Here is a 24,137-nt window from a genome sequence, read left to right on the forward strand (position 1 = left end):
GACTGCATAAAGAAGTTGTGGTATATTTACAAACTGGAATACTACTCAGCCATAAGAAATAAAATAATGCCATTTGCAGCAACAAGGATGGCCCTGGAGAATGTCATTCTAAGTAAAGTAACCCAGAAAGAGAAACAAAAATACCATACAATATCACTTATATGTGGAATCAAAAAAAAACAAAAAAAAGGAAAAATGAACTTATTTACAAACCAAACAGACTCACAGAAATACTAAATAAACTTATGGTTACCAGGGGAGAAGGCAGTGGGAAGGGATAGCTTGTGAGTCTAAGATTTGAAAATACTGAGTGGTATATATAAAATAGATACACAAGGTTACACTGTATAGCACAGGGAACTGTATTTGGTATCTTGTCAAAGGTTACGGTGAAAAAGAATACAAATATTACGGTGAAAAAGAATACAAATATTACAAATATTACGGTGAAAAGGAATACAAATACGAATATACATATATTCATGTATGACTGAAGCATTGTGCTGTACACCAGAAAATTACAAAACATTGTAACCTCACTGTACTTCAATTAAACAAAATGAATAAAATCAAATAAATTGCCTACACAGCCACACACCAGGTGTGCTGCCACTCTGCCCTGTGGAAGGAAGTTCTGGTTCTTGCCTTCCTGCCAGAGCCCTGCATGGAATGTCTCCCCACACCCACCCAGGACCACCTGCCCTCTGCCCCTCCCCCACTACAGAATGTTCTGAGCCTCACATTCTGCTGTTTAAATTCAAACTTTACCTGCCTTTGCTTGAATTCCGAGCATCTGCTGGAGCAGTTAACTCACTCTCTGGGTCTTCGTCTGGATTTCTCTCATTGAGGCTACCAGGCAGCGCTGGTCTGTGCCCACACTTGACAAGTGGCTTTACATTTGGGAATGGCTTTACAAAGAGGTAAGCCTGAATGCTGGGGATATGGTCTCAAACACTCTGCCATCCCTCAAATCCTTGGGGTCACGTGATCCTTCATTGTGGGCACACAGGTGGACTAAAGCGGAAGAAGGAGGGAGCCCTGGACGCCCAAGGACATCTCCCCTGGGGAGCCTGGGGACATGGTGGAAACCAGAGATCGCAAGGGGAGGAGGACTCATTGAAGGAGGATCAAGGAGACTCAGGGGAATTGCCCTGGGTGTGGAGAAAGGACAGCAGCAGGCAGGGTGGTGCTTTGTAGAAGGGAGACAAGCCACTCTGAAACCTGTGTGTAGGGTTAGGAGGTCTGAGCTGGTGGCACAAGGAGGGCCACGGGGAGAGCCTAGCCCTGTACCTTGTTCCTCAGGCACCTGAAGCTTGCCCCACGATTTCCTTCTAAGGGATCTGAACCGGGGCATCCTGTATCTAACAGGGCACGGGGAGAGAAGGGCTCAGCCAGAAAACTATTCACCGAGGGGTGGGGCGGGGTGGTCTGTGGCCACATCTGCTATGAACTGCTTTCTCCAAGAGCTAGTCAGGAAGGTACTCTAACTGCCACAGACCAGAACTGCTCCCCTCCTTCCAGCCCAGAGCTTGCTCCTCAGTTCAGGTAACTGTTGCCTTGGATTCAGCAGGGGATGGGCAACCTCTCAGCTTCAACCAAGACAGGGCTTGAGGTCCCCAGTGGTTCTGAATTGTTCTTCCTTTTGTGGAAACGCAGTTCTGCAGACACTTGTGATACTTGTCCAGCATCTCAGGCAGGACCGTCAGGCCTGCCTGTGACACGAGGAGTCTGTTCATGTTTCACGCCAGCGTCTCATGGGCAGGGAAGAGACGTGGGGTGTGGGTGGTTCTGCTGGAACGTCCATGAAGACTGGTTCCTTTTTAAAGGGGGGAAGGAGTGGAGCCCAGAAGCAGGAGGACAATCTTCTGTGTTGTTACCACACGCCCTGTGGCGCACGTTCTCATTAGTTAGGTGCACGGGGTGAGTGCCTTATGCTCCTGAACGGGGATGTGTTCCAGACAACATTATCAGTGATGGGACCCGGCTCACACCTCTTTCTTAGTCTGCCTTCAATTTGAATGACTGGGAACTGGAAGAGGATGGACCACAGACACTACATAGGCCCATGACCAATGTAACATGACCATTCCCTGCCTTCTGTACTCCTCTGCGGCCATCGCTGGCTGTGAGAGGATGGAAGCCACACATGTGGCTGCTTCTCAGGCCCTTGTTCTGGGAGCAGAACTCCTGAGTGATGGCAGTGACTTTGGGCGCTGGGGATGGGGTGGCAAAACCCCGCCCGTGTTAAGTGTCTGCTGCAGGTGGCCCTGAGGTCACGTGCACGCTGGGCCAGTGTATTATGGATTTGTATCAGGGTTCTGTGGAGAGAGATGTTTCCAGCATTTTTGTTTTGTTGCGTCAGGCCACGAAAGAAAGAGGATTTATACTGAGCATCAGGGAAAGGAGGAGTAAGGAGGAGGTGGGGCCTTAATATTTTAGACACTGCCTGGTTCACAAAGGCCATTTGGCTGCCCTCAACTTCCCTTGCAGACGGTCTCTACCTGCTAGTGAGTCTCCAAAGGAGCAGGCGTCCACCCACTTCCAGGACTTGGGGGACAGCCCGTGAGAGTCAGGTGCAAGGGGGTTCCTTACAGAGGCCCTGCGAGACAGTGCTTGCCCAGGCTGTTTCTTCTCGGCACGCAGGGGTCAGGGGCCTGGGTGAATGGGAGCAAGCTCCCTACTGGAGTAATTCCCAGCTAGAGGTCAGAGCATGAAAACTAGTCCAAGACATCTGCACACGGCACAGTCGCCCCTGTCCAAATGTCCTTCACCTGTTGACACTGACACTCTATGATTCCCCGGAAAGCCCCAGTCCTGGTTGCCCGTTCTCCTCCTCCACTCACCCCTTTCCTTTGTCTCAACAGCACCTCCACTGCTGGGAACGGACGTGCTTACGAGCACTGGTGCCTCCCTGACTCCATTCTCGGCACTTCCCTTTCCACCACCCGCTCCCGGCCCCGAACACTTGCCACCCTGGGAGCAGCACCTGCCACCCTCATTGACCCCATCGTTCCCTCCTGGCACCACCCTGCTGCTGCCAGCTTTCCCCACGACACCTTTGGTGGCTGCTGGTGGCCAGGTCCCCATGGCCACTGGGCCTTGCAACATCACTGTCCAACTAAGGTCAGAAGCGAGGCCAGCAGAGCCCCTCCAGATGCAGAGCTTCGTTCTTACACCAGGAACTGTCACCTGGGGTGCTCCAGGGGCCCTCAGCGGGAGTGCTACTTGCCCTGCTCCCCTATCCTTAGCACCCTCGCTGGCGACCCCAGCTGTTGGGGTAACGCAGGCTGGCATGGGAGGCTGGGCCCCCAGCCTTCCCCCTCAAGCTCCACCACCAGCTGCCCAGCGGGCCCCCAGCATTCCCCCCATCAACGCTGGGCCACGGCCACCTGGCGCTTCCAGGGAGGGGAGTCTGGCCACCTGCCAGTCTCAGCCCCCGCAGGATGACTCCTGTAACCGCGAGAGTGTCTACAAGAACTACCGACGTTGGCAGCGCTTCAAGAGCCTGGCCCGGACGCACCTTCCCCAGAGCCCTGATGCAGAAGCTCTTTCCTGCTTCCTCATGTGAGTGAGTTCTCGGGGTGGGGGGGCACATGTGCTCATCTGGAGTTTCAAGTGGAGGACCTTGGGGTGCACGTGCAGGTTAGGTTTCTAGGGATCCTAGAAGGAAGGTCTGAGGGTGATGCCCATGCTATGACATGGCATTGTCCATCATACAGTCACACTTCCAGTCCATGACATCCTTTCAGTGCCTTCTCTCAACTGAGCCCAACACCCTTGATGAGTCCAGCTGACTTTCCTTCCATTATTATCTTGGGAATATTTACTGAAGACTTGCAGTCAGAGAGGGTGCTGGGGGAAGGTGAGGAGCCACAGATGGGGTGCCACCCTCTCCTGTGCTGCTGTCTCCTCTCAACACAGGACTTGAGTGTGGGATGGCCAGGGGATGCCACTGCAGAGGAGGGGGAGGACCTACAGGGCCCAGGGGAGAGCTGTGTGCGTGCCTGGTCCTCACTGTTCTGGAGAATTCTAGCTGAAAAAGGGAGATAGATGGCAGAGCTCTCCTGAGGGCAGGGACTGTATCCTACTAGAGCTGTGAGCCTGACATGGGGACAATTACAGGTGATTCAGAGGACTGGGCAGGAGCCCCCTTGGGCTCATCTGTCAAGAGACATCAGGTTCCCTGGCACAGGCCAGGCCTCAGTGATGACAGGGATCTGTATTATGAAAAGTCAGTCGTGAAGAGGAAAAGAGCTTCCCGAGGCACAGTGTCCCAGCTATGGTGTGGGAGTGGATGGTCTCCCTGCAGTGAGTGGGAGGGGGCGACAACAGTAGCCAGGAAGGCCTGTCTTTGTCTCCCAGACACCTGCCTCTGCCCCTGCTGATGCTCAGACATGCTGTGATGGGGGACGTGTGGTCCATGATGCCGGGGGTGGGGGGTCAGGCTGGTGGGGACTGGGCTGTTCACTGAGGCTGACCCTGACGGTTCACAGCCCAGTGCTCCGATCCCTGGCCCGACTCAAGCCCACCATGACGCTGAAGGAGGGACTGCGGCGGGCCGAGCAGGAATGGGAGCGCACAAGCGACTCTGACCGAATGACGTATTACGCGATGGCGGCAAAGTGAGTCCACGTCCTGGGCCCAAGGGCTGTGGCGGGTGAGGGTGACACCCTAGGGCAGGATCTGGCTGTGGTCAGAGAGGAGGAGGGAGGAGGCAGCTCCCCGAGCACAGGGTCCCCGCAGCCCAGAGGCCAGACTACACTCCAGAAGCCTCTCCTGCACCTTGACAGCTTGGGTCTATTCGTCCTCTGCCCAGGGCTCCGCCCTGCCCTGAAGCGGCCTTCTTTGCCTTGATGAAGGGCTCACTTGGGGTGGAGTGGGGAAACTGTGAGCCCAGTGGGGTCAGACTCCAGCCCTTGTGGCTGTGCAGGGAAGCGTGTTCCACCCGCCAGCCTGCTGCCTCCTTAATGCTGGGGGCCTGGCGGCCACTCACGTGGCATTTCGGACCCTCTCTCCTCCTGAAGTGTGGCCTGACTTGGTAACCTGGTTCCCTCCTGGAGAGGCTGCAGAAGCCAGAGTGTCTTTTACCCCAAGGGTCTCTGGCTCTTCATGAGACTTCTTTGGGTAAACCCTTTATTTGAAAAACCAAAAACAAACCAGCATTTCTCAGAGGAAAGGAAAGCCTCGCCACTGACCTTAGGGTCCACATCCTACAACCTGTCCAGGGCCCTGTCTCCAGGCTTGTGTTCCAGGACTCTCAGCCTCAGCCCAGGATCCTGGATCTGGACAAGGACCCCTGTGGGGAACACGTGCTTGATCTGGCCTCTGGCTGTCAGCCCTTCCTGTGTTTCTGGACATGGGCAGGGGCAAGTGGATGGTCCCCTTTGGGCCTTCCACGCAGGCCTGGTTCAATTCAGCAACCTGGGCCTACGCTGTTGAACGCCCTGCAGTGCTGGGGAGGCAGGGGTGTCCCCAGATCTGGTGTTTGCCCCAAGAGCAGCTCCCCGCTGGGGACACCACCTCACAGGGCCTTGACCGCCCCCAGCAGAGCCTCTCGTGATCCCTCTACCTCTGCACCCTGGGTGGGCTCCAGAGCCCAGGACTTTTTCTCAGCATGGCCTGGGCCACACTAACCCCTCAGGTTCAAGGAATTTGAGGCAGAGGAGGAGACGCAACTTCAGCAATTGCAGTCCATGAATGGGGCGCAGGGCCTGCCGCCTCCAGCCCCACCAAAGCCGGAACCTCAGGGGCCCCCAGCCCCAAAAGTGGGCCCGCAGCTAGGTACCCACGTGCCCACTGGAGCTCAACGCAAAGGTAACAGGGACCTAGGGATGGCCACTGTCCCCACATCAGCCCTCTTCCCTCAAGGGGGGCACTGGTCTTTCCACCTGAACAGCCACCCAGAGGGGGTCTCGGCTGCCCTTTGTCACTATGGGGTATTGACCTGGTCTGCTGTTGAACTCCTCTCCCACCTCCCTGTTTGAGGGCCAGCCAGAAAGTCTTCCTCAGAAGTGTAAAGGATGGGGAGACCTTTGAAAAAATTGGAGGCTGCACACTTACTCACATGTGATTCTCTTAGCTGCTCCCACTTACCTCTCCCTCCTCACTCCCCGTCACTGTGGGTGACGATGCCGGTGGTCCTGATCCCACCCACATCGACGTCAATGTCCCCCAAACACTGCGCTACCCAACACCCGCCCCCCGTGCTCAGGAGCTGGAAGCGGGAGCCCCTCACCCTTCTTCCCTCCTCCTGCTCTGCCTTAGCCTGTGTGCCCAGGAAGGCCGGCCCCAGGGCCAAACCCGCCCGCCCTCAGCCATACACATCCCAGCGGCCCCGGCAGACCCAGGCACCCAAGGGGATTCCCCTTGAGGCTGTCAAAGAATACGAGGACATCTTGGAGGAGCTGCTGGCGCCTGTCCACTTGGCCACTGGGGAGACATATGCAGAATGTCCAGAAGACGGGACCTACCCGGACCCGGGTCTCCTCAGCTACATGGACCAGCTGTGTTCCCAGGAAGACTTCGTCACGAAGGTGGGCTGGGCCTGCAGCCTCGGGGCTGCAAGATTCCAGGGCCTGGCACTCTCTGCACCCAGGACTGGGGTTCTGCCCAGGCCTTTGGGACTTAAGCTCTGCCCCTGAGCTCTGGGTCTGTGTGCGTGTCTGTGTGTGTGTGAGTGTCTCTGTGTGTAGCTGACTGCCACGGTGGTTTAAAACACGCCACCTTGTGGAGGAGAACAGGGTGGGTCTCTCCTGTTCACTATTTCTCCAGGTATTCGTGGCTCACAGGTTACTCCTGCCCAAGGGTGCTCACAGCCTTGTCCTTCCATCTTAGGTGGAGGCCATCATTCACCCTAAGTTCCTGGCAGCTTTGCTTTCCCCAGAACCACAGCTGGATCCCTTGGCACTGGCTGAGGAGTTAGAAGAGGAGGAAGGACTCTCTCTTGAAGAGGTGAGCCAGAGGAGGGAGGGACACTCAGGGAGACAAGGGAGGGAGGGATTCCAGGTACATGAGGGGAGGCAAAGGACACTGGGGGAACCAAGGGAGGCAGGACCCAGGTCAGCCAGGGAGGGGATGGGACCCCAGAACAGGAGGCCCACAGCGCTCTACTCAACCCTCCCCTACCTGGAAGGCCTGGCATTGTGGAGGGCCCGCTAGGGACTGGGGCAATGCAGGACCATAGTAAGGAGAGGATGGGGGCCCGGAGAGAAAGGAAGGACACACAGCTGAGAACAGGCCCAGGAGGACAGCAGGAGCGCTAGTGTGCGTTCTCTGACTGGAGTCCTGGAGACAGTCCCCCCTACAGCCCCTCAATGCCATCATCCCACGGCCCAGCCCTCCTGCTCCCCTCAGCCGTGTGTGCGGGGCCAGTCACCGACCACCTCCCTCCTATCAGCTGGTGCAGAAACGACTCCTGGCCCTGAAGGAGGAGTTGGGTGCGCAGGCACCCACCACTCACCGTGCACCCCAACTGGACTCAAGTCCTCGTCAGTCTGATGTTACACAAGATGCCCAGAGGCATGATGAAGGCCCCCAGCTAGGGGTCAGCGAGGAAGACAGCCCACCAGAGATTGAGTCTGAGGAACTTTCAAGGTGCAACGGAACAGAGAGTGGCCTGAACACATCAAAACACAGGATTCTCTCTCCAGGACATGAGGGTTTCCCTCTATCTCAGGCTGGACAGCCCCTCTCTCCTCCCCAGGGTCAAAGGCACACTCCACCGAGCCTGGGACCCATGGAGACCTCAAATCTCAGAGAGGCCTCTCCTCTTAGGGAGGATGCAGGGCCAGGGCCAGAGGATGGGTCCAGTGAAGACCAGAAGGAGGTCCCCAGCCTGGACTTCATCTTGGCCACTCAGTACTGCCTGATGCCCTGGGGAGGGAAGTCCCACAGCTCTGCCCCAGGGCCCTTGAGATTTCTCTGCCCTGGAGTTCGGGAGGCCCCCCTAGCCCCCTCCCCTCATAGAATCAGCCTTAGCCCAGCTCCTGCACCAGCTGCCAAGTCCAGGAAGCGGGATCTGTGTGCAGGCCAGGGGTCTGATGACAAGCTGCCCCAGCCCAAGCCTGACCTCGGCACCTCTGGGAGGCCAGCCTTGTCTCCGGGGCTGGTGCGCCCCTCACAACCAAAAAAGAGGAGGTGTGACCCATTTGTCGCAGGGAGTGTGAGGAGGAGGAGGAGGAAGAGGCACTGCAACAAATAATAAGCCTCCAGTGCCAGCCCCCTGGGCGGCCCTCAGGGGAGTTTAGGGGCTCTTCCTCATCCAGTGCTGATCCTGGCTGATGTGCAGGGCAGGGAGGGAGGGCGGGACCATCAGGGCCAGGGTGGGATGGGGTGGGGTGGGGTGGTGGGAGTTAGAGGGCTGGGGATGTGGATCTGGTCGGCTGTGGGGGGGGAGTAGCACCTTGCGGTGATACATGTAAAATGGGAATAAAAATAAGTTTTGTTTGGAAATGTTCTAATGCCAGTGTAGTCTTATTCACGTCTGCACTGCTCTACAGAGAGGGCTCCTGAGAGGGAGGATGAGGAGGTCCCAGGAGCTATGGATCCACAGGGGGCCGACTAGATCTTCCTCCGCATTGACACGGGGTCCTCAGATGCTCTGGGAGCCCCCAGCTCTCACTGTCCCCAGGAACCCCCACATCATCCTTTTCACTCAAGTCTGCTTGGCCACAGGCCTGTGGGACATCCCATCATCATCTGCATCCTGGAACAAACTAGGGATGGAGAGCTGTCTTCGTGCCTTTCAGACCCCTGGACACTAAGCAGTTCTCTAGAATGGAGCCTCGAGACAGCCCTGGTCTTTGGGGAGCTTCTCTCTGCTTTCCTGAAGCAGCCAGACCAGAGAGGAAGAGCCTTGGCCTGAGGGACAGGACTTCCTGCCTCTCTGCCCTGTCGTACAGGGAGCCTCCTCTAGTCTCCTGGGATTCCTGCAGTGGGTGAAGTGGAGGAGGCAGCTCCCTATTAATCCCAAGGACACATGGGGAATGGGCTGAGAGTAAGTTCATGGGAGCCTGTTAAAGGTGTGTAAAAGGGGAATGACAACGGACGCCACTGTGGGACTTGTGGGATTTCTGTGCGGGGGCATCATGTCCAGCTGAGGGTTTGTAACACGCTGGACTTTGCTGATCTGGGCACTGGTTAGTTGCATGGTGTGTTTAGTTTGTGAAAAGTTATCAGGCTGTAAGCTTGGTATCTGTACTATTCTGCATACATATTATACTTCACTTAAAGTCAAAAGTTAAAAAATAATAAAACTTTCTTTAAATTTTTGAAGTAAAACAAAAAAGAGAGACACAGAGAAGAGCAATTATCACAAAACTGAGGATCGCGGTCACCTCTACAAGGGGATTTGATGACATTTCTAAGGTTCACACAATGTTCTAGTCTACAATTTGCACAATAATCACATTATTGATTTCTTTTTTAAACAGGTATCTTTTACATCTGTTTCAATACGTGAAAATCAAATTAGATGTAGTAAAAAATACAGCAGTCCGATAAATGTAAAAACAAGTAAAATAAATTCCTAGAAAAATAAAAATTATCAAGAAAAAATTAAAGACACAGATAATGAAAAATCATGTAAACGTTTGTTAAAGAATTTTTGTATCAGTAACTTAACGTGTTCCCATCAAAATCAGACAAATAAAATTCACGTTCAGACTGCTTTACAAACAAACAGTGAAAGCTTCACTTCAAACATCAGCAATGCCCACTCTCACCACTGCTCTTAAGACAGGGAAAAAAACAGTCTAAGTAATGAAAATAAACCAAATTTGCCCAACAAACGGTTGTTTTCTACTTAGTAGGTACATTACTGCGAGCAAGATGAGGAATAAACTACACATAGTTCCCAGAAAACTCAACTTGGATGCTTTGCGTAAGAATCTTTTATTAATGCTTCAGAATTGAGAACATACAAGTCAAATTCATCAGAATGACATCAACTACAGTCACCACCGGGAGCACTTTATTAGTGATGTTACTGATACCAAAAAGGATTCTGTGTGCATTTTACTTGCACTCAAAACTGTTCAGAAACTCTGGATTTTCTGTTGCTCATATAAGATGGTCTCCTCACATCTTTGAGCTCCAAAACCATACAAAAGACTTCTTTGTTAAAGTTACATTAACAGTTAAGCCAGCACAACTAGGAATCTGGTCTCGAGCCTCTGTAGAGGACTTATACTACTGCTGGTCCTGCCTTTCAAACAGGTGGTACCAAAACCCAGCAAAGCTCCAGGGAGGGATGGGCGGAGTGCTAGAGCCCAGAGGAAGAAGGAAGTTCATGGAGAAGATGACTCTCACAGGAAGGCACGACCTGCCCAGGGCCCAGCCTTTCTTGGGGATGGGCTGGAGGGAAACACCACTGGCATCTTAACAGGACGCTCCTCTGCTGCAGGGACGGACTGTGCCGCCTGTGCGCTGCATGCGGGTCATTGGGCACGTCCACCTCCACCACATACACACCGAAGGCCAATAACACCTCCAATCAATGTAACAACAAAACGCAAAACAAAACTCACATGCATTTGAAAATGCCCTGGGAGATAGGGTAACAATCACACCCACTAAGTACCCCTAAGTAAGCAGAAAGAAGAGAGAACAAGTACAGTGGGTAGAAAGTAAAAGAGAGATGAGGGAAACACAAAATTTGATGAGGAACCAGCAGGAAAGGGGCATCTGTCAGTGATTTTCCCCTACCATCTCAAGTCCCAGCTCCTTAGAAAACAAAGGCCTTCAGAACTCGGCCTCGCCCATCCCAGCTGCCTCCCCTCCAGCCCTCTCCCCAAGGCGCCCACCCACACCCTCCCTTCCCAGACAACTCCCGGTTTTCCTGACTGGATGTGCCCCGCTCAGACCTCTGTGCCTTGGCATGTGCATTCTGCTCTACCTGGAGCGCGCTTCTCAAGGCAAACTCCCAGTCATACATCCACACCCAGCGCCAAGGTTTGTGAAGCCAGACCTCACCACCCCGGCCTTCTGCCCCCACAGCACTCCCCACGGGCCTTCTGTGCTCCCACCCAACTGCACCCCACTGTCTGCAGCAGGAGCTAATGAAGGGCAGGTGCCTCTTGAGTCCTTGCAGGGAACTGGTGCTCAATGAATTCTAAGTGAATGACCTTGCATGAAAGGTTTTCGTAAAAGGCTAAAAAAGCAAATCACACAGAAAGCAGACAATAGATATTTTTGACTACTGAAAGCATGTATTCTCTCAACTCTGATCTTTGGTTGAATATCATCAGGAACCAGACAGAGATGCTCTATCACTTCCTAGTTGGGTATCTATGGGCAAATTAAGCAACCTTGCTGTGTCTCCAATTTCCACTTACTGAAAGCAACCAGCCCTGCAGTGTGGTTAAGAGGACTAATTAATAAACGCTTACAAACAAACAAACAAAAGTAACAGAAAGCGTTGACTAAACGGTCGTTCTGACTAGCCTGCCATAATCACAGACACCTTAACAGGACCGAATACTGTACCGTGAGGAAAGTGAGCACAACGGAATTTTGGCTAAAACTATGTTTTGTTTTGTTTTGTTTTGTCTTGTTTTGTTTTTAGGCGAGCTGAAAGTCAGCAAATCCAACAGCTTGTCTTCCAGCTGCACTGTGCCCTCTACAGTCCTCAGTACTGATCCCTAGTGAGCACTTGTAAGAGTAAAATATGCTAAAACTCCAAAATTATTATTAATAACACTAATTAAAGAAAACACGGAGTAATGAAAAGGGCTCTGGCAACGGAAACAGGATCTCAGTCTACAGTCTCAAGTCTGACTCTTTAGTGTATGACCTCAGGAACTGGCTTCACCTTTAAATACTTTCTCATCTGAGAGAGAAGGAGAGCACCGCCTTTACCTTTCTGCAACATGAGATAACAGTACCTAGTAGAGTACCTGACACGAAATGTTCAGAAATACTTTGCTTCCTTCATTCAACATGAAAGACACACTCACATGAAGGTTTAGGTGTAAGTCAGCACAAAGTACAACGTGTAGTTCGTTCTAATAAAACACCACCACCACCATCACCCCCATTCCACCAGGGCTTCTGAGGGAACTGGAGCCAGAGGAGGGAGCCGGCACGTGGTTCTGCAAGAACTGCATCAGGGCTGCATGCACACTGAGCACTAAAGCAGTAACAGGGAAAGTCCACAGTCATAGTGCTAAAACGTCTGGATGCCTTTATGCTACTACGAGAGCTCGCACAGGGTAAAGGAGGGGAAAAAAGCCAAAGAAGGTCCAACTCCAAATGACTCCTTAAGAAATCAACACAGAGACGCTGACTTATCTTCCTGAAACGCCAACAGTACCATCCCAAAATCCATTTAAAAACTTCAACATTGAAACATTCCACGCCAACAACTAGTGCCGCTCATGCTGTTTAGAAAGGCTGCGCAGGAGAGAATCCCTGGCACCACGGGAGCTGCTGAACCAAAGCCGGCCGCGTTAAACACAGGCGAGGGGGGCAAACAAGATGATGATTCCGGGGTTGTGCACACACGCCGCTGCCAACCGCTTTCCAGACCATGGCCGCCGCCGCCGCGAGCACCTGAAGGACTTCGCGGCTTCACAATCGGCTGTCAAGGGAAGGCCGCGAGACCAGCACCCGGGGGTGGGGGCGCCGTTCACGTCCTGGGGGTCCCTGGGTGCCGGGGTCCCAGCCTCCACCCTCCACCCTCGCGCCACTCCCGGCGCCCAGCCAGGGCCCGCCCGGGAAGCGCGGCGAGCAAAGCCCCAGCCCGAGCGGCCCGGCCCCGCCCGAGACCCCCGGCGCGCGGACGGCCGGGGTCGGGGCCGGGCCCGGGGTCGGGGTCGCGGGGCCGACACCGCAGCTGCGCCCGCCGAGGCCGGGCGGGCGCGGGCGGCACGCGGGGCGCGGACACTCACCACACCACGCCGCGGGAGCCCTCGCCGAAGCAGCAGGCTGCTGGAGCGCGGCCTCCCGTCGAACACCTGCCCGCGGGCCGCCTCGGGGCCCGCGCCCGCCGCCGCCGCGCTGGGCACGGAGCTCCGCGGCCGCCGCTCTGCTCCCGCCCCGCCTCCCGGAGGGACCGCGCCGCCGCTGCAGCCGCCGCCGCTGCCGGCGGGGAGCAGGGGCGGCGTCGCTCGGGAGACCCGCAGAGATGCCAGCCGCTCCAACCGACTGCCGCCTGCCTGCCTGACGAAGTGACCGTTGGGCGGGCGGGGGGATCGGAGCGGCCAAGGAGGGCGCCGGCCAAGACCGGGCAGCGCACGCGCGCGGATTGGCTCACGTGGCCCGGGGGCGTCGCCGAGTGCTCAGGGCAGAGACATGGGTGACAACCAGCGTCCTCAGGGATTTTCTCCATCATACTTTATCTATAATCACCTCATCATTAGTCTGTTCTGTTTCAGAATCACTTAGACGACGCAGCTGCAAGTACCCTACATATTACAGTGTATTTTCCCCCAAAGACTGTCTCCTTCATAAACACTTTACAACACTTTTAACCAAGAAATTAATATCAATACAACATTAGCAGCCAGTGCACAGATCCCATTCAAAGCTTGCCAACTTTCCCAATACTACCTCGTTCCGTTTCTGGCCCACGATTCTGTCCAGGATCACACATTGCATGCAGTTGTCTTCTAAGCCTCCTCCAGTCTGAAACAATTCCTTGTCCTCTCCCTGTCTCTCGTGCCCTTGAGGTAGAGAGAATGAGGCCTGATGTTTCCTCACGACAGGCTCAGGCCACGGCTCCTCATCCGGGACAATGCTGTGCTCAGTGCACGTGGTGTCTACTCTTCCCACTTCTGTGAAGCCTCACCTTGATCATCTTGGTGTCCACGGCAAAGTCACCATCACCTCCCTCGTAACTGATTAGTATCTTGTGGAAGATGCTCTCAAACTACAGCAAATATCCTTTTTCCATCAAGTTCCACCCATCAACCACAGTATCTAGTAATGACTCTTGCCTGAATCACTATACTTACAAAGATTTCCAAGTGATTCTGCTCTAATTCCATCATTCCTTTTACAAGTATTCGTCATTAGTCCCTTTACATATATTACACGTACTCTGCTCTGGGGAAGAACTTCCCCTCTTCTTCCATTTACTCATTTATTTGTCGCAGGAGGACTCCTGGGTGCCTATTTCACTCACACTGTAATCCATGACTATCATAATTTATTCTGATGCTCAAAATTTCCAAGTTGTGACTAGTAGAAGCTTCTTTATTTTCAATCCTGTATCTTTCAGACACAACTCCATCATAAGGAAGCACTGAAAAGCCCCTCCGCAATTTCATACCTATTTGCTGGAAAAATGAAAAGTACTCTTATGTCATAGATTATCAATTCTCCAGCATTCTTTTCTTCCTTTTTTTTTTCTCATGAAAAATTTAGTTGAAGTGGAGATGGGGCTGATAACCTGTTGGATTCTCTAGCTTATACTTTAGAGATCTTGGTCACTAAAACTTTTTTCCCATTAATGTGAGATTTGGAGGATTGGAGATCTGGACCTGCTTGTTAAAGACAACTCCTCTGGCTACCAGCTGTCTACCCACAGGTAACTGGTTTGATGTGGCCTACAGGTCACTGTAGGCCCAAGCTGGAGCACTAAACCAGCCCTGATGTTTGTGACACATACTGTGTCATTGCTGGCAGTGCTCAGGAAATCCGAATCCTTCCCACCCCATTGTCCATACTAAGCGTACAACCCGACAGAGTCACGTTCAAAGACTAGTCAGTCTCGTTTTAAACTTTATAATGATAAAATGTGTCATATGCAAATGGATATGCTGCCAGAAATAGTGATCAAGGCTTGAATTAATTTATTCATTCAACAATTCTTGAGTATCATGTGTCAAACACTATTCCGGGTGAGGGAGATAGACCAAGGGGTCTTTGTGGAGACTGAGAGAGAAACTGACCACTAAAAAGGTGGGCAAGTTAATATGCAGCATGTCACCTAGTGACATGTGAAAGGAGAAAACTAAATGGAGTAAAGGGAACAAAGACTCTAGGTCTGTGGGGTGGGGGGATGTTACTGTGAGACAGTATTCAGGGAAGGTCCTGCTGACACAGTGCCGCTTAAGGAAAGGCTGGAAGGACATGAGAGATGATCTGGTAGAAGAGTGCCCACTCTCATCAGCTAGGATGCAGGTTGGTGGTGGCCATGTCCCTCACATGTCTAAGGAGCAAAAGAAGCCCATGGACTGGACGGATGGAGACAGGGGAGAGGATTAGGACATAGTACGGAAGAGGTGATGAACATGGAAAGTCTTAGAGGCCACTTTAATGGATTTGACTTTTACTCGGAGTGAATGGGGCATGCTGAGCAGGTCTCAGACCAGTGAAGCCCAACTTGTACTTTAAAAGATTCTCTTTGGACGCTATATTGACAGTGGATTACAGGAGGGCAAGGGCAGAAGAAATATGGGCACCAGTTGGGAACTATTATCATAATCATGGTGAGAGGTGGTGGTGGCTTGGACCAAGGTATAAATGATGGAGATGGTAAGAAACAGTCAGATTGCACACTACTTTCAATGTGGATGCAAAAGGCTTTGCTAATGCACTGGACATGGGATGTGAGAGGAAGTTAAGACTTGGCATTTCCCTCAACTATGAGAAGGCTGGAGTGGCTACTTCCTGGATGGGAGTGCTGTGAGCTAACCAGGTTGGTGGATGGACTCTGGGGGGGCCAAGTCTGAGATGCCTGTTAGACTTCCTAATGGAGAGCAGGCAGTTTAGGAGGGAGGTTGGGATGCAGCTTCAGATAAAGACATAAATTTGGAGATACAGATATGGTTGGTGTTAAATGCCATGAGACCAGATGGGTGCAACTACGGAGTGAGTGCAGATAGAAGAGAAAAAGAAAGGTGCAAGACCATGCTTTAGAACATGCCAGCATTCAAAGATCAGGGACGTGAGGAGACCATGTACGAGTGGCCTGTGAGAGAGGACAGAGCCACGGGGTACATGGAGTTGAAGGGGAGAGGGTATCTCAAGCAAGGAGCAATCGACTCCATCAAACCATGTGACAGGTCAAGTCTGGTAACAGCTGGGAATTGGACATTGAATTCAGCAAAATTGAGGTCCTAGACCATCTTGATAAGAAGAGTCTGGTAAGGAGGTGGAGACAAAGCCAGGACGGAGTGGGAGGGAAAGAGGAGAGAAAAATGGATATAAGCAACATGAAACAAAATGGTGGAAACATTTTCCAGCCCTTCCCTGACATGCTGTGAATAAGGTGAGATCCATTTATCAACCAGCTCCAGGAACAGGGAGCAACTTTCCCAGTCTCTGAATGCCACAGATTTCTCATCAGGCAAAAGAAAAAGCAAGTCTAACCCAGAATTATGGTTACCAGCGGGGGAAGGAGGTTGGAAGAGATACAACGGGAGTTTGGAATTTGCAGATACTAACTGCTATATATAAAATAGGTAAACAACAAGGTCCTAATGTATAGCATAGGGAACGCTATTCAACACCTTATAATAGCCTAGAATGAAATAGAAGATGAAAAGGAATCTATATACACACATATATATGAATCACTATACTGCACTCCAGAAATTAACACATTGTAAATTGATTATACATCAAACAAACAAACAAACACAATGTTGGCTGATGCTGTTGAGGTTTGGTAACTGGGGAACAGAACAAGAGTAGCCTTCAAAGAGGGACATGTCATATTATCGGCTCAATTAAAAGCACAGGATTTTCAATGATTATTAGGAAGACCACAGCAAGTCCTGAAATTCCCATGTCAACTAACGGCCTACAGATTCCTTTTAGTTTTGAAAACAAATGCTTAGTAGGTCTAGGCAGAGTCTCTCCATCCCCAGTCATCATTAAATGGAGACATTCTACAACCAAGCTTCAGGCACACCATCATTTGCCTTTAAAATAGGCTCTCATTAGATCTGAACCCTGTGCATTTTATTTGGAGAGGAAAACCAAAACCTAGCTGAAAATGCTGTATTTCCCACAGTACCGTCCTTACACTTAGCTTGAGCTGACACTGAATGATATCCATATGCTGAGATGCCTTCCATTTTTCTAAAATGGCTTTAGCTACTGTCACTTTGATATTAAAGTGAACAGGGCAGGGCTTCACTGGACTTTCCAGACTTGTCTGACCCCACTAGGAGGTCTGACCAAGGGTGACAAGAGAGGAGAGGGAGACTACCCAAACTGGGGTTACTTCCAGAGATTTTTAAATGTAGTTTAGACACGCAAGTCAACTTGGGGAAAAAGAAATAATCTTGCTACTGTTGTTCTGTTTGGATGGAAGCGTGATCCATAGCAAAAGACTTGAGCATCAGCTAAGAGCCCAGTGAGCAGTCAGCCTGGCCTGGAAGGGATCAGGAGCCAGACGACGGAGCCTGCATGTGGTTCTGCAAGAACTGCATCAGGGCTGCATGCACACTGAGCACTAAAGCAGTAACAGGGAAAGTCCAGAGACATTGTCCTAAAACGTCTGGATGCCTTTATGCTACTACTACAAGAGTTCACACAAGGTAAAAGGAGGGGGAAAAAAGTCAAATTAGGTCCAACTCCAAATGACTCCTTAAGAAATCACCACAGAGATGCTGACTTATCTTTCCTGAAACGCCAACATTGCCATCCCAAAATCCATTTAAAAACTTCAACATTGAAACATTCCACGCCAACACTGGTGCCGCTCATGCTGTTTAGAAAGGCTGCGCAGGAGAGAATCCCTGGCACCACGGGAGCTGCTGAACCAAAGCCGGCCGCGTTAAACACAGGCGAGGGGGGCAAACAAGATGATGATTTCGGGGTTGTGCAGACATGCCGCTCCAACCCCTTTCCAGACCATGGCCGCCGCCGCGAGCACCTGAAGGACTTCGCGGCTTCATAATCGGTTGTCAGGGGAAGGCCGCAAGACCAGCACCCGGGTGTGGGGGGTGGGGCCCGTTCCCATCCTGGGGGTCTCTGGGTGCCGGGGTCACGGCCTCCACCCCTCTCCCCCTCCACGGGCCTCTTCCCCATTCCCCGCGCCCAGCGAGGTCCGGCCCGGGAAACACCGCGAGCAACGCCCCAGCCCGAGCGCCCGGCCCCACCCGGGAGCCCCCGCGCGCGGATGGCGGGTCAGCTCGGCTGCGGGCGGGGCCGGGCTCGGGGTTGGGGTCCCGAGGCCGGGGCCGAGGCCGGGCGGGCGCGGCCGGCACGCGGGGCGCGGACACTCACCACACCACGCCGTGGGAGCCCTCGCCGAGGTAGCGGGTTGCTGGAGCGCGGCCTCCCGTCGAACACCTGCCCGCGGGCCGCCTCGGGGCCCGCGCCGACGCCGCCTCCATGTTGGCTGCCGGGCCGCCGCCGCCGCGCTGGGCACGGAGCTCCGCGGCCGCCGCTCTGCTCCCGCCTCGCCCCCGGGAGGGGCCGCGCCGCCGCCGCTGGCCGGAGGGAGCAGGGCCGGCTGCTAGGCCGACCCGCAGAGCCGCAGCCACTCCGACCGACCGCCGCCCGCCTTCCTGACAAACTAACCCTCGGGTGGGCGGTGGGAGGGGCGGGGGTGGAGGAGGGCGCCGGGCGGGGCCGGGAAGCGCACGCGCGCGGATTGGCTCCCGTGGCCCGGGGGCGGGGCTGCGCGTTCTGGGCAGACACCTGTGTGAACTAGCGTCCACACAGGTTTGTATTCTTTTTGTTTATTTTGAATAATTCGGCTATCAACATTTGTATACAAGTTTTGAGGGGATATATGTCTTCACTTCTCATATATATTTTTTCCATATATTTTTCATTTTTCATGTACCTGAAATTGTCTTGGCTGGGTTTTGATTCTTGAAGTAGTGAGGGGGCAGGGTTTAGTTGGTCATGATTGTCTCCCTGCAGGAGAAAGGCTGGACTTCCTTAAGACTTCATGGACATTGACCACAGCGGAGGCTTATAGCTGTCAAAGCTGGTAAAACCTCGCCTTAAATACTCATTTTATGGAGAAAGCTGGACCTGGGTCCTGCGTGTCACAGTGCTGGTTCTAGTCCCTGCCCACACTGGGCCTGGGCTTCTCTGATCATCCCGTATAAAGTACCAGAGCCCAAGGTTTGAGCCCCTCTCCTGGATCCCTATTGAGTCCCTGTGTACCAGCCCAGAAAATAATGTGCAGTGGGGACCCACAAAGTCCCCAGTATTCCTGTGTCTGTGAACGTCCCCTGATAACCACATCTCCAGGATTCATATTCTCAGGGAATTTCTTTATCCTTACTCTACCAGTAAGTACAAAAGACTGAGAATAACTATGTAAAGTTAATATTTGAGAAGTTCACTCCAGTGGTCTTTGAAGAACCTATATAAAGTACCAAAGCAAGCATAATTGCATTTAACTCTTCTGTGTACACAATATAAGCTTTAAATCGTATAAAAATGAGAATAAGAAGAAAGCCTCCAAACATTTGGAAATTAAGACACATTCTTCTAAATAATCCATCGTATTAAAGAGGAATCGCTAGGAAAATTTTAAAAATGAATAGAGATAGATGACAATAAAGATACATCACATAAAATGTGGCAGGATCCAGACAAAACATTGGCAAGAGGGGAACAAATGGCACTAAATGCTTGTAATAGGAAAGAAGAAAGGTCTCAAATCAAGCTGAGATTTTACACAAGGAAGGTAGAAAAAACAGCAAGATAAAACTAACAAATGAAGAAGAAAGGATTGTGACAAAGCACTACGATCAAATGGAGTCTATTCTAGGAATACAAGACAGGTTTAATATTTCAAAATCATCCATGTAACTTGCCATATTAATAGATTAACAAAAACCCTGCATATTCACATCACAGTGCAGAAAAAGCATTTGATGAAATTCAACGTGCATCCATGTTGCCAACATCTACTGGGTCTTGTTTTTTACCCACTCTGACAATTCTGTATTTTAATTGGTGCACTTAGACCTTTGACATTGACAGTGATTATTGATATAGTTGCATTAATGGCTACCATATTTGTTACTGTTTTCTCTTTGTTGTCCTTGACCTTTGTTTCTTTTTTGTCTTCCACAAAGAAGGCATAAAAATGCCCTCTCTGATTTGACTTGAGCATTTTCCAATTCCATTGTTCTCCTCTCAATATTTTGAGTGCACTGTGGTTTTTTTTTTTCACATATTTTTAGTAGATGCCTTTGATTTTGCATTATACATTTACCATTAATCCAAGTTCACTTTATTTTTTAAAAAATTTTAAAAATTGAAATATAGTTGATTTACCATATTGTGTTAGTTTCTGATGTACAGCTTAGGGATTCAGTTTTCTATACTTTTTTATTATACGTTATTACAAGCTACTGAATATAGTTCCCTATGATATACAGTAAGATCTCATTGTTTATCTGTTTACACGCAGTAGTTTGTATGTGCTAATCACAAACTCCTAATTTATTCCTCTCCCCTTCCCTTTCCCCTTTGGTAACCCTATGTTTGTTTTCTGTGTCTGTGAGTTTGTTTCTGTTTTGTAAATATGTTCATTTGTGTCTTTTTTTTTTTTTTAGATTCCACATGTAAGTGATACCAAATGATACCTCTCTTCCTCTGTTTGACTTACTTCACTTAGTATGATAATCTCTAGGTCCATACATGTTGCTGCAAATGGCATTATTTTATTCTTTCTTTTTTTTAAAACATTTTTTATTGATTTATAATCATTTTACAATGTTGTGTCAAATTCCAGTGTTCAGCACAATTTTTCAGTCCTTCATGGACATATACACTATTTTATTCTTTCTTATGGTTGAGTAGCATTCCATTGTATTTCTATATTACATCTTCTTTCTTATTTTTAACTTTTTTATTGAAGTATAATGAGTTTACAAATGTGTGTCAGTTTCTGGTGTACAGCACGATACGTCAGTCATACATGAATATGCATATATTCCTTTTCATATTCTTTTTCACCATAAGCTACTACGTAAGCTACTACAAGATATCAAACACAGTTTCCTTTGCTATACAGTATAAACTTGTTTATCTATTATATATTTACCAGTCAGTATCTGCAAATCTCGACCTCCCAATTTATCCCTTCCCACTCCCTTCCCGCTGGTAACCATAAGTTTGTTTTCTATGTCTGTGAGTCTGTTTCTGTTTTGTAAATAAGCTGATTTGTCTGTTTTTTTAAGATTCCACATGTGAGTGATATCATATGGTATTTTTCTTTCTCTTTCTGGCTTACTTCACTTAGAATGACATTCTCCAGGAACATCCATGTTGCTTCAAATGGCATTAGTTTAATCTCATTTATGGCTGAGTAGTAAGCCATTGTATAAATATACCACAAATCCATTATCCAGTTATCTGTCAGTGGGCATTTAGGTTGTTTTCATGTCTTGGCTATTGTAAATGGTGCTGCTATGAACATTGCAGGTGTCTTTTGAACTAAGGTTCTGTCTGGATATATGCCCAGGATTGGGATTGCTGGATCACATGGTAAGTCTATTTTTAGTCTTTTGAAGACTCTCCATACTGTTTTACACAGTGGCTGCACCAAACTGCATTCCCACCAGCAGTGTAGGAGGATTCCGTTTTCTCCACAGCCTCTCCATCGTTTGTTATTTGTGGACTTTTGAATGATGGCCATTCTGACTAGTGTGAGGTGATACCTCATTGTAGACTTGCATTTCTCTGATAATTAGTGATCCTAAGCTTTTTTTCATGTGCCTCTTGGTCAGTCAGTTCTTCAAAGGCATGCTCCCTTTCAGCTCCAGCCTGTGTAAACACTGTTCCCTCTTCCTGAGACATTCTTTCCCATCACTCCACTTACCCTGTTCTCCTTGTCAAGTCCCTGCTCGATTCTGGGGCCTCAGCTTCCATGTATCTGCCTCCTGGGAGGCTTCCCTGATTATGCCTTCACTCCTACTGTGTGCTCCTATGACACCCTCACCTTATCCCAGCTTACTACACCCTTGACAGTGGTTCTGAACAAGAGATGATTTTGACCCCTAGGAGACATCGGGTAACGTCTAGAGATAGCTTGGACTGTTATAACTGGGAGGTGAGGTGATGATGCTGGCATCTTGTGTGTAGAGGCCAGGAACACTGCTAAACATGCTACAGTGCACAAGACAGCCGTCCACCGCAAAGAATTACCTAGCCTGAAATGTCAGTGGTGCTGAGGTTGAAGAACTCTGCTGTATGGAAATTGCCAGGTTACTTGTCTGTTTCTTGCACTAGATGCGTGATCTTGTTGACTCATGGGTCCTCAGTATCTAGCACAATGCTGATACATAGTAGGCCCTTAATGGATTTTGAGTGAATGAATGGACTGACCTCTAAGAGCACCTAACATGTTTGAATGAATAAATAACTGGCTGGACGAGTGGGCTGTCCTCTGGAAGTAGAAGGGGCATGGAACAAACACAACCATTGGCGGCCCTGTTTTCTAGGCCAAGGGTGCCAGATGGAAGTCATGTAGGAAGTAAAATTAGAATGTGATGCTGGCAATTGTGGGGAGTCGTGGAGTCAGAGTTGGGGAGCAGAACTTGGGGAGGAGAGGGCCTAGAACAAAGGGTGAGCGCTGTGGCCTGGGCCCTTGGGAGATAACTGGGTTCTGGCCTGTCTGAGAGGCCCCTTCTCGCGCCTCTGCTGAGCCTCGCACTCCTCTTGCCCCCAGGGAGTGATGGAGAGTTTTCTGGGCACCGCCATGGCTGGCGCCTTGTTCTGCCTCTTCTCAGGGCAGCCTCTTATCATCCTCAGCAGCACAGGGCCCATCCTCATCTTCGAGAAGCTCCTCTTCGACTTCAGCAAGTAGGTGCCCCTCGATGCTCCCGAGCCTGCTCTCACACCTGGGGAGTATGGGAGGCCGGGGTAGGGGCAGAGCCCCACGGGGAGGCAGGGGTGAAAGCTGTCTTTACCTATAGGAAGCCCTGCCGCGTGGTCCCTCCTGACTCCGTCTGCTCCCTGCCACCTTAGCGCACGTTAGCACGGCCCAGAGGGAGAAATCCAGGCAGGACAAGAGGAGAGAATTCGCGCCACTCTGCTCATTAGCAACTATGACTTGAAAGTCAATGCAGTGAATAAAGTCTCAAGCTGGAGGCTAGAAGGCCGCAGCCTGACTCGGGCAGCTCTGGGCGCAGCTGATTCGCCTATAGCATGAGCCCATTTCTGAGGCCTGCTCCAGCTCTGTCATTCTGAAATTCCCTGTTTGTCATTCACCCTGGGTGTTTGTTACCAAATACATAAGAACTGAAGTGTGTGAGGATCTTCCCGCCACCGCATGAGATCCTTCCCCAGAATTCTCAAAGACCAGACAACCTCACCCCAAAATTGTCCCTGTCCCCAGTCCTCTTGAAGCTCCTAGGAGGGTATCTGTGCCACAGGAGGGGCAGATGAGCCACTCAGGGTGGGTCTGGGGAGCCAAGCACAGTCAAGAGCCCTGGGCTGGAGGCCCTTCACTTCTCTCTGCCTTCCAGAGGCAATGGCCTGGACTACATGGAGTTCCACCTCTGGATTGGCCTACACTCAGCCGTCCAGTGCCTTATCCTGGTGGCCACAGATGCCAGCTTTATCATCAAGTATATCACCCGCTTCACTGAGGAGGGTTTCTCCACCCTCATCAGCTTCATCTTCATCTACGATGCCATCAAGAAGATGATCGGTGCCTTCAAGTACTACCCCATCAACATGAACTTTAAGCCTGACTCCATCACCACCTACAAATGCAAGTGCGTCGCCCCGGATGCAGGTGACCGGTAACCCCAGAGGTACCCTGGGCCCTCACCCACCACCCGTTTCCCCCCACCCCATCCCCCAGCTCTCTGCTCAAAGGCAGGAGAATAAGCCTGCTTTGGGGGGGCTGTTCAGCCAAGGGCTTATTGCCCCAAAGGGTCAAATACAGGGTCTTAAACCAGTTTTTGGAAGGAAACCAAGGGGACAGGAGCTTTAATGAGGGTCGCAATACCAGAGCCCAGGGTTATAATCAGGAGGGAGCAGTGCTAGTGATACCCCAGGTAGGGACGAAGCCAAGCTTTACCTCAGTGTGGGGTGATGTGGAGGCCACACCTGTCAGGAAGGCTGCTCAGGGTTCCTGCTCCAGGCCAGAGGTAGATCTGATGGGGCCTAAAGTCCCTCCCAGCTCCCTGAGTGCATGACATGTGAGCTCTCCCTGACATACCACTGCCAATGTGTTCACACCAGAGGGATGAAGATCTCAA

General features: G+C 51.0%; 2 protein-coding genes across 2 annotated transcripts in view; both read left to right on the forward strand.

Annotated features, from left to right (window-relative positions):
* The first annotated feature begins 801 nt into the window (after window positions 1–801).
* LOC102533084 (NUT family member 2G-like) lies at window positions 802–10,483 on the forward strand. Its single transcript, XM_072938382.1, has 9 exons — window positions 802–920; window positions 2,865–3,564; window positions 4,494–4,622; window positions 5,642–5,814; window positions 6,265–6,533; window positions 6,835–6,951; window positions 7,397–7,857; window positions 7,966–8,107; window positions 10,403–10,483. Exons 1-9 carry the CDS (start codon window positions 905–907, stop codon window positions 10,481–10,483), a joined length of 2,088 nt encoding a protein of 695 aa, XP_072794483.1. The 5' UTR covers window positions 802–904.
* A 7,657-nt stretch (window positions 10,484–18,140) lies between these two features.
* The window catches only part of LOC140685650 (electrogenic sodium bicarbonate cotransporter 4-like), a 36,204-nt gene continuing 30,207 nt past the window's right edge, over window positions 18,141–24,137 (forward strand). Inside the window, exons 1-3 of the mRNA XM_072937557.1 lie at window positions 18,141–18,209; window positions 22,598–22,731; window positions 23,397–23,668. Of these exons, the coding sequence (XP_072793658.1) occupies window positions 22,604–22,731; window positions 23,397–23,668 (400 nt within the window). The 5' untranslated portion in view covers window positions 18,141–18,209; window positions 22,598–22,603. The remainder of the gene's footprint in view (window positions 18,210–22,597; window positions 22,732–23,396; window positions 23,669–24,137) is intronic.

Source organism: Vicugna pacos, chromosome 15 (assembly GCF_048564905.1).
Source record: "Vicugna pacos chromosome 15, VicPac4, whole genome shotgun sequence".
In the NCBI taxonomy this organism is placed as follows: Eukaryota; Metazoa; Chordata; class Mammalia; order Artiodactyla; family Camelidae; genus Vicugna; species Vicugna pacos.

Bases quoted from the DNA above. Each gene is read 5' to 3' on its own strand.
- LOC102533084 (XM_072938382.1), top strand. The intron at 6,952-7,396 runs GTGAGCCAGAGG...CCCTCCTATCAG, and splicing joins AAGGACTCTCTCTTGAAGAG to CTGGTGCAGAAACGACTCCT. The intron at 7,858-7,965 runs GTACTGCCTGAT...CTCCCCTCATAG, and splicing joins GACTTCATCTTGGCCACTCA to AATCAGCCTTAGCCCAGCTC.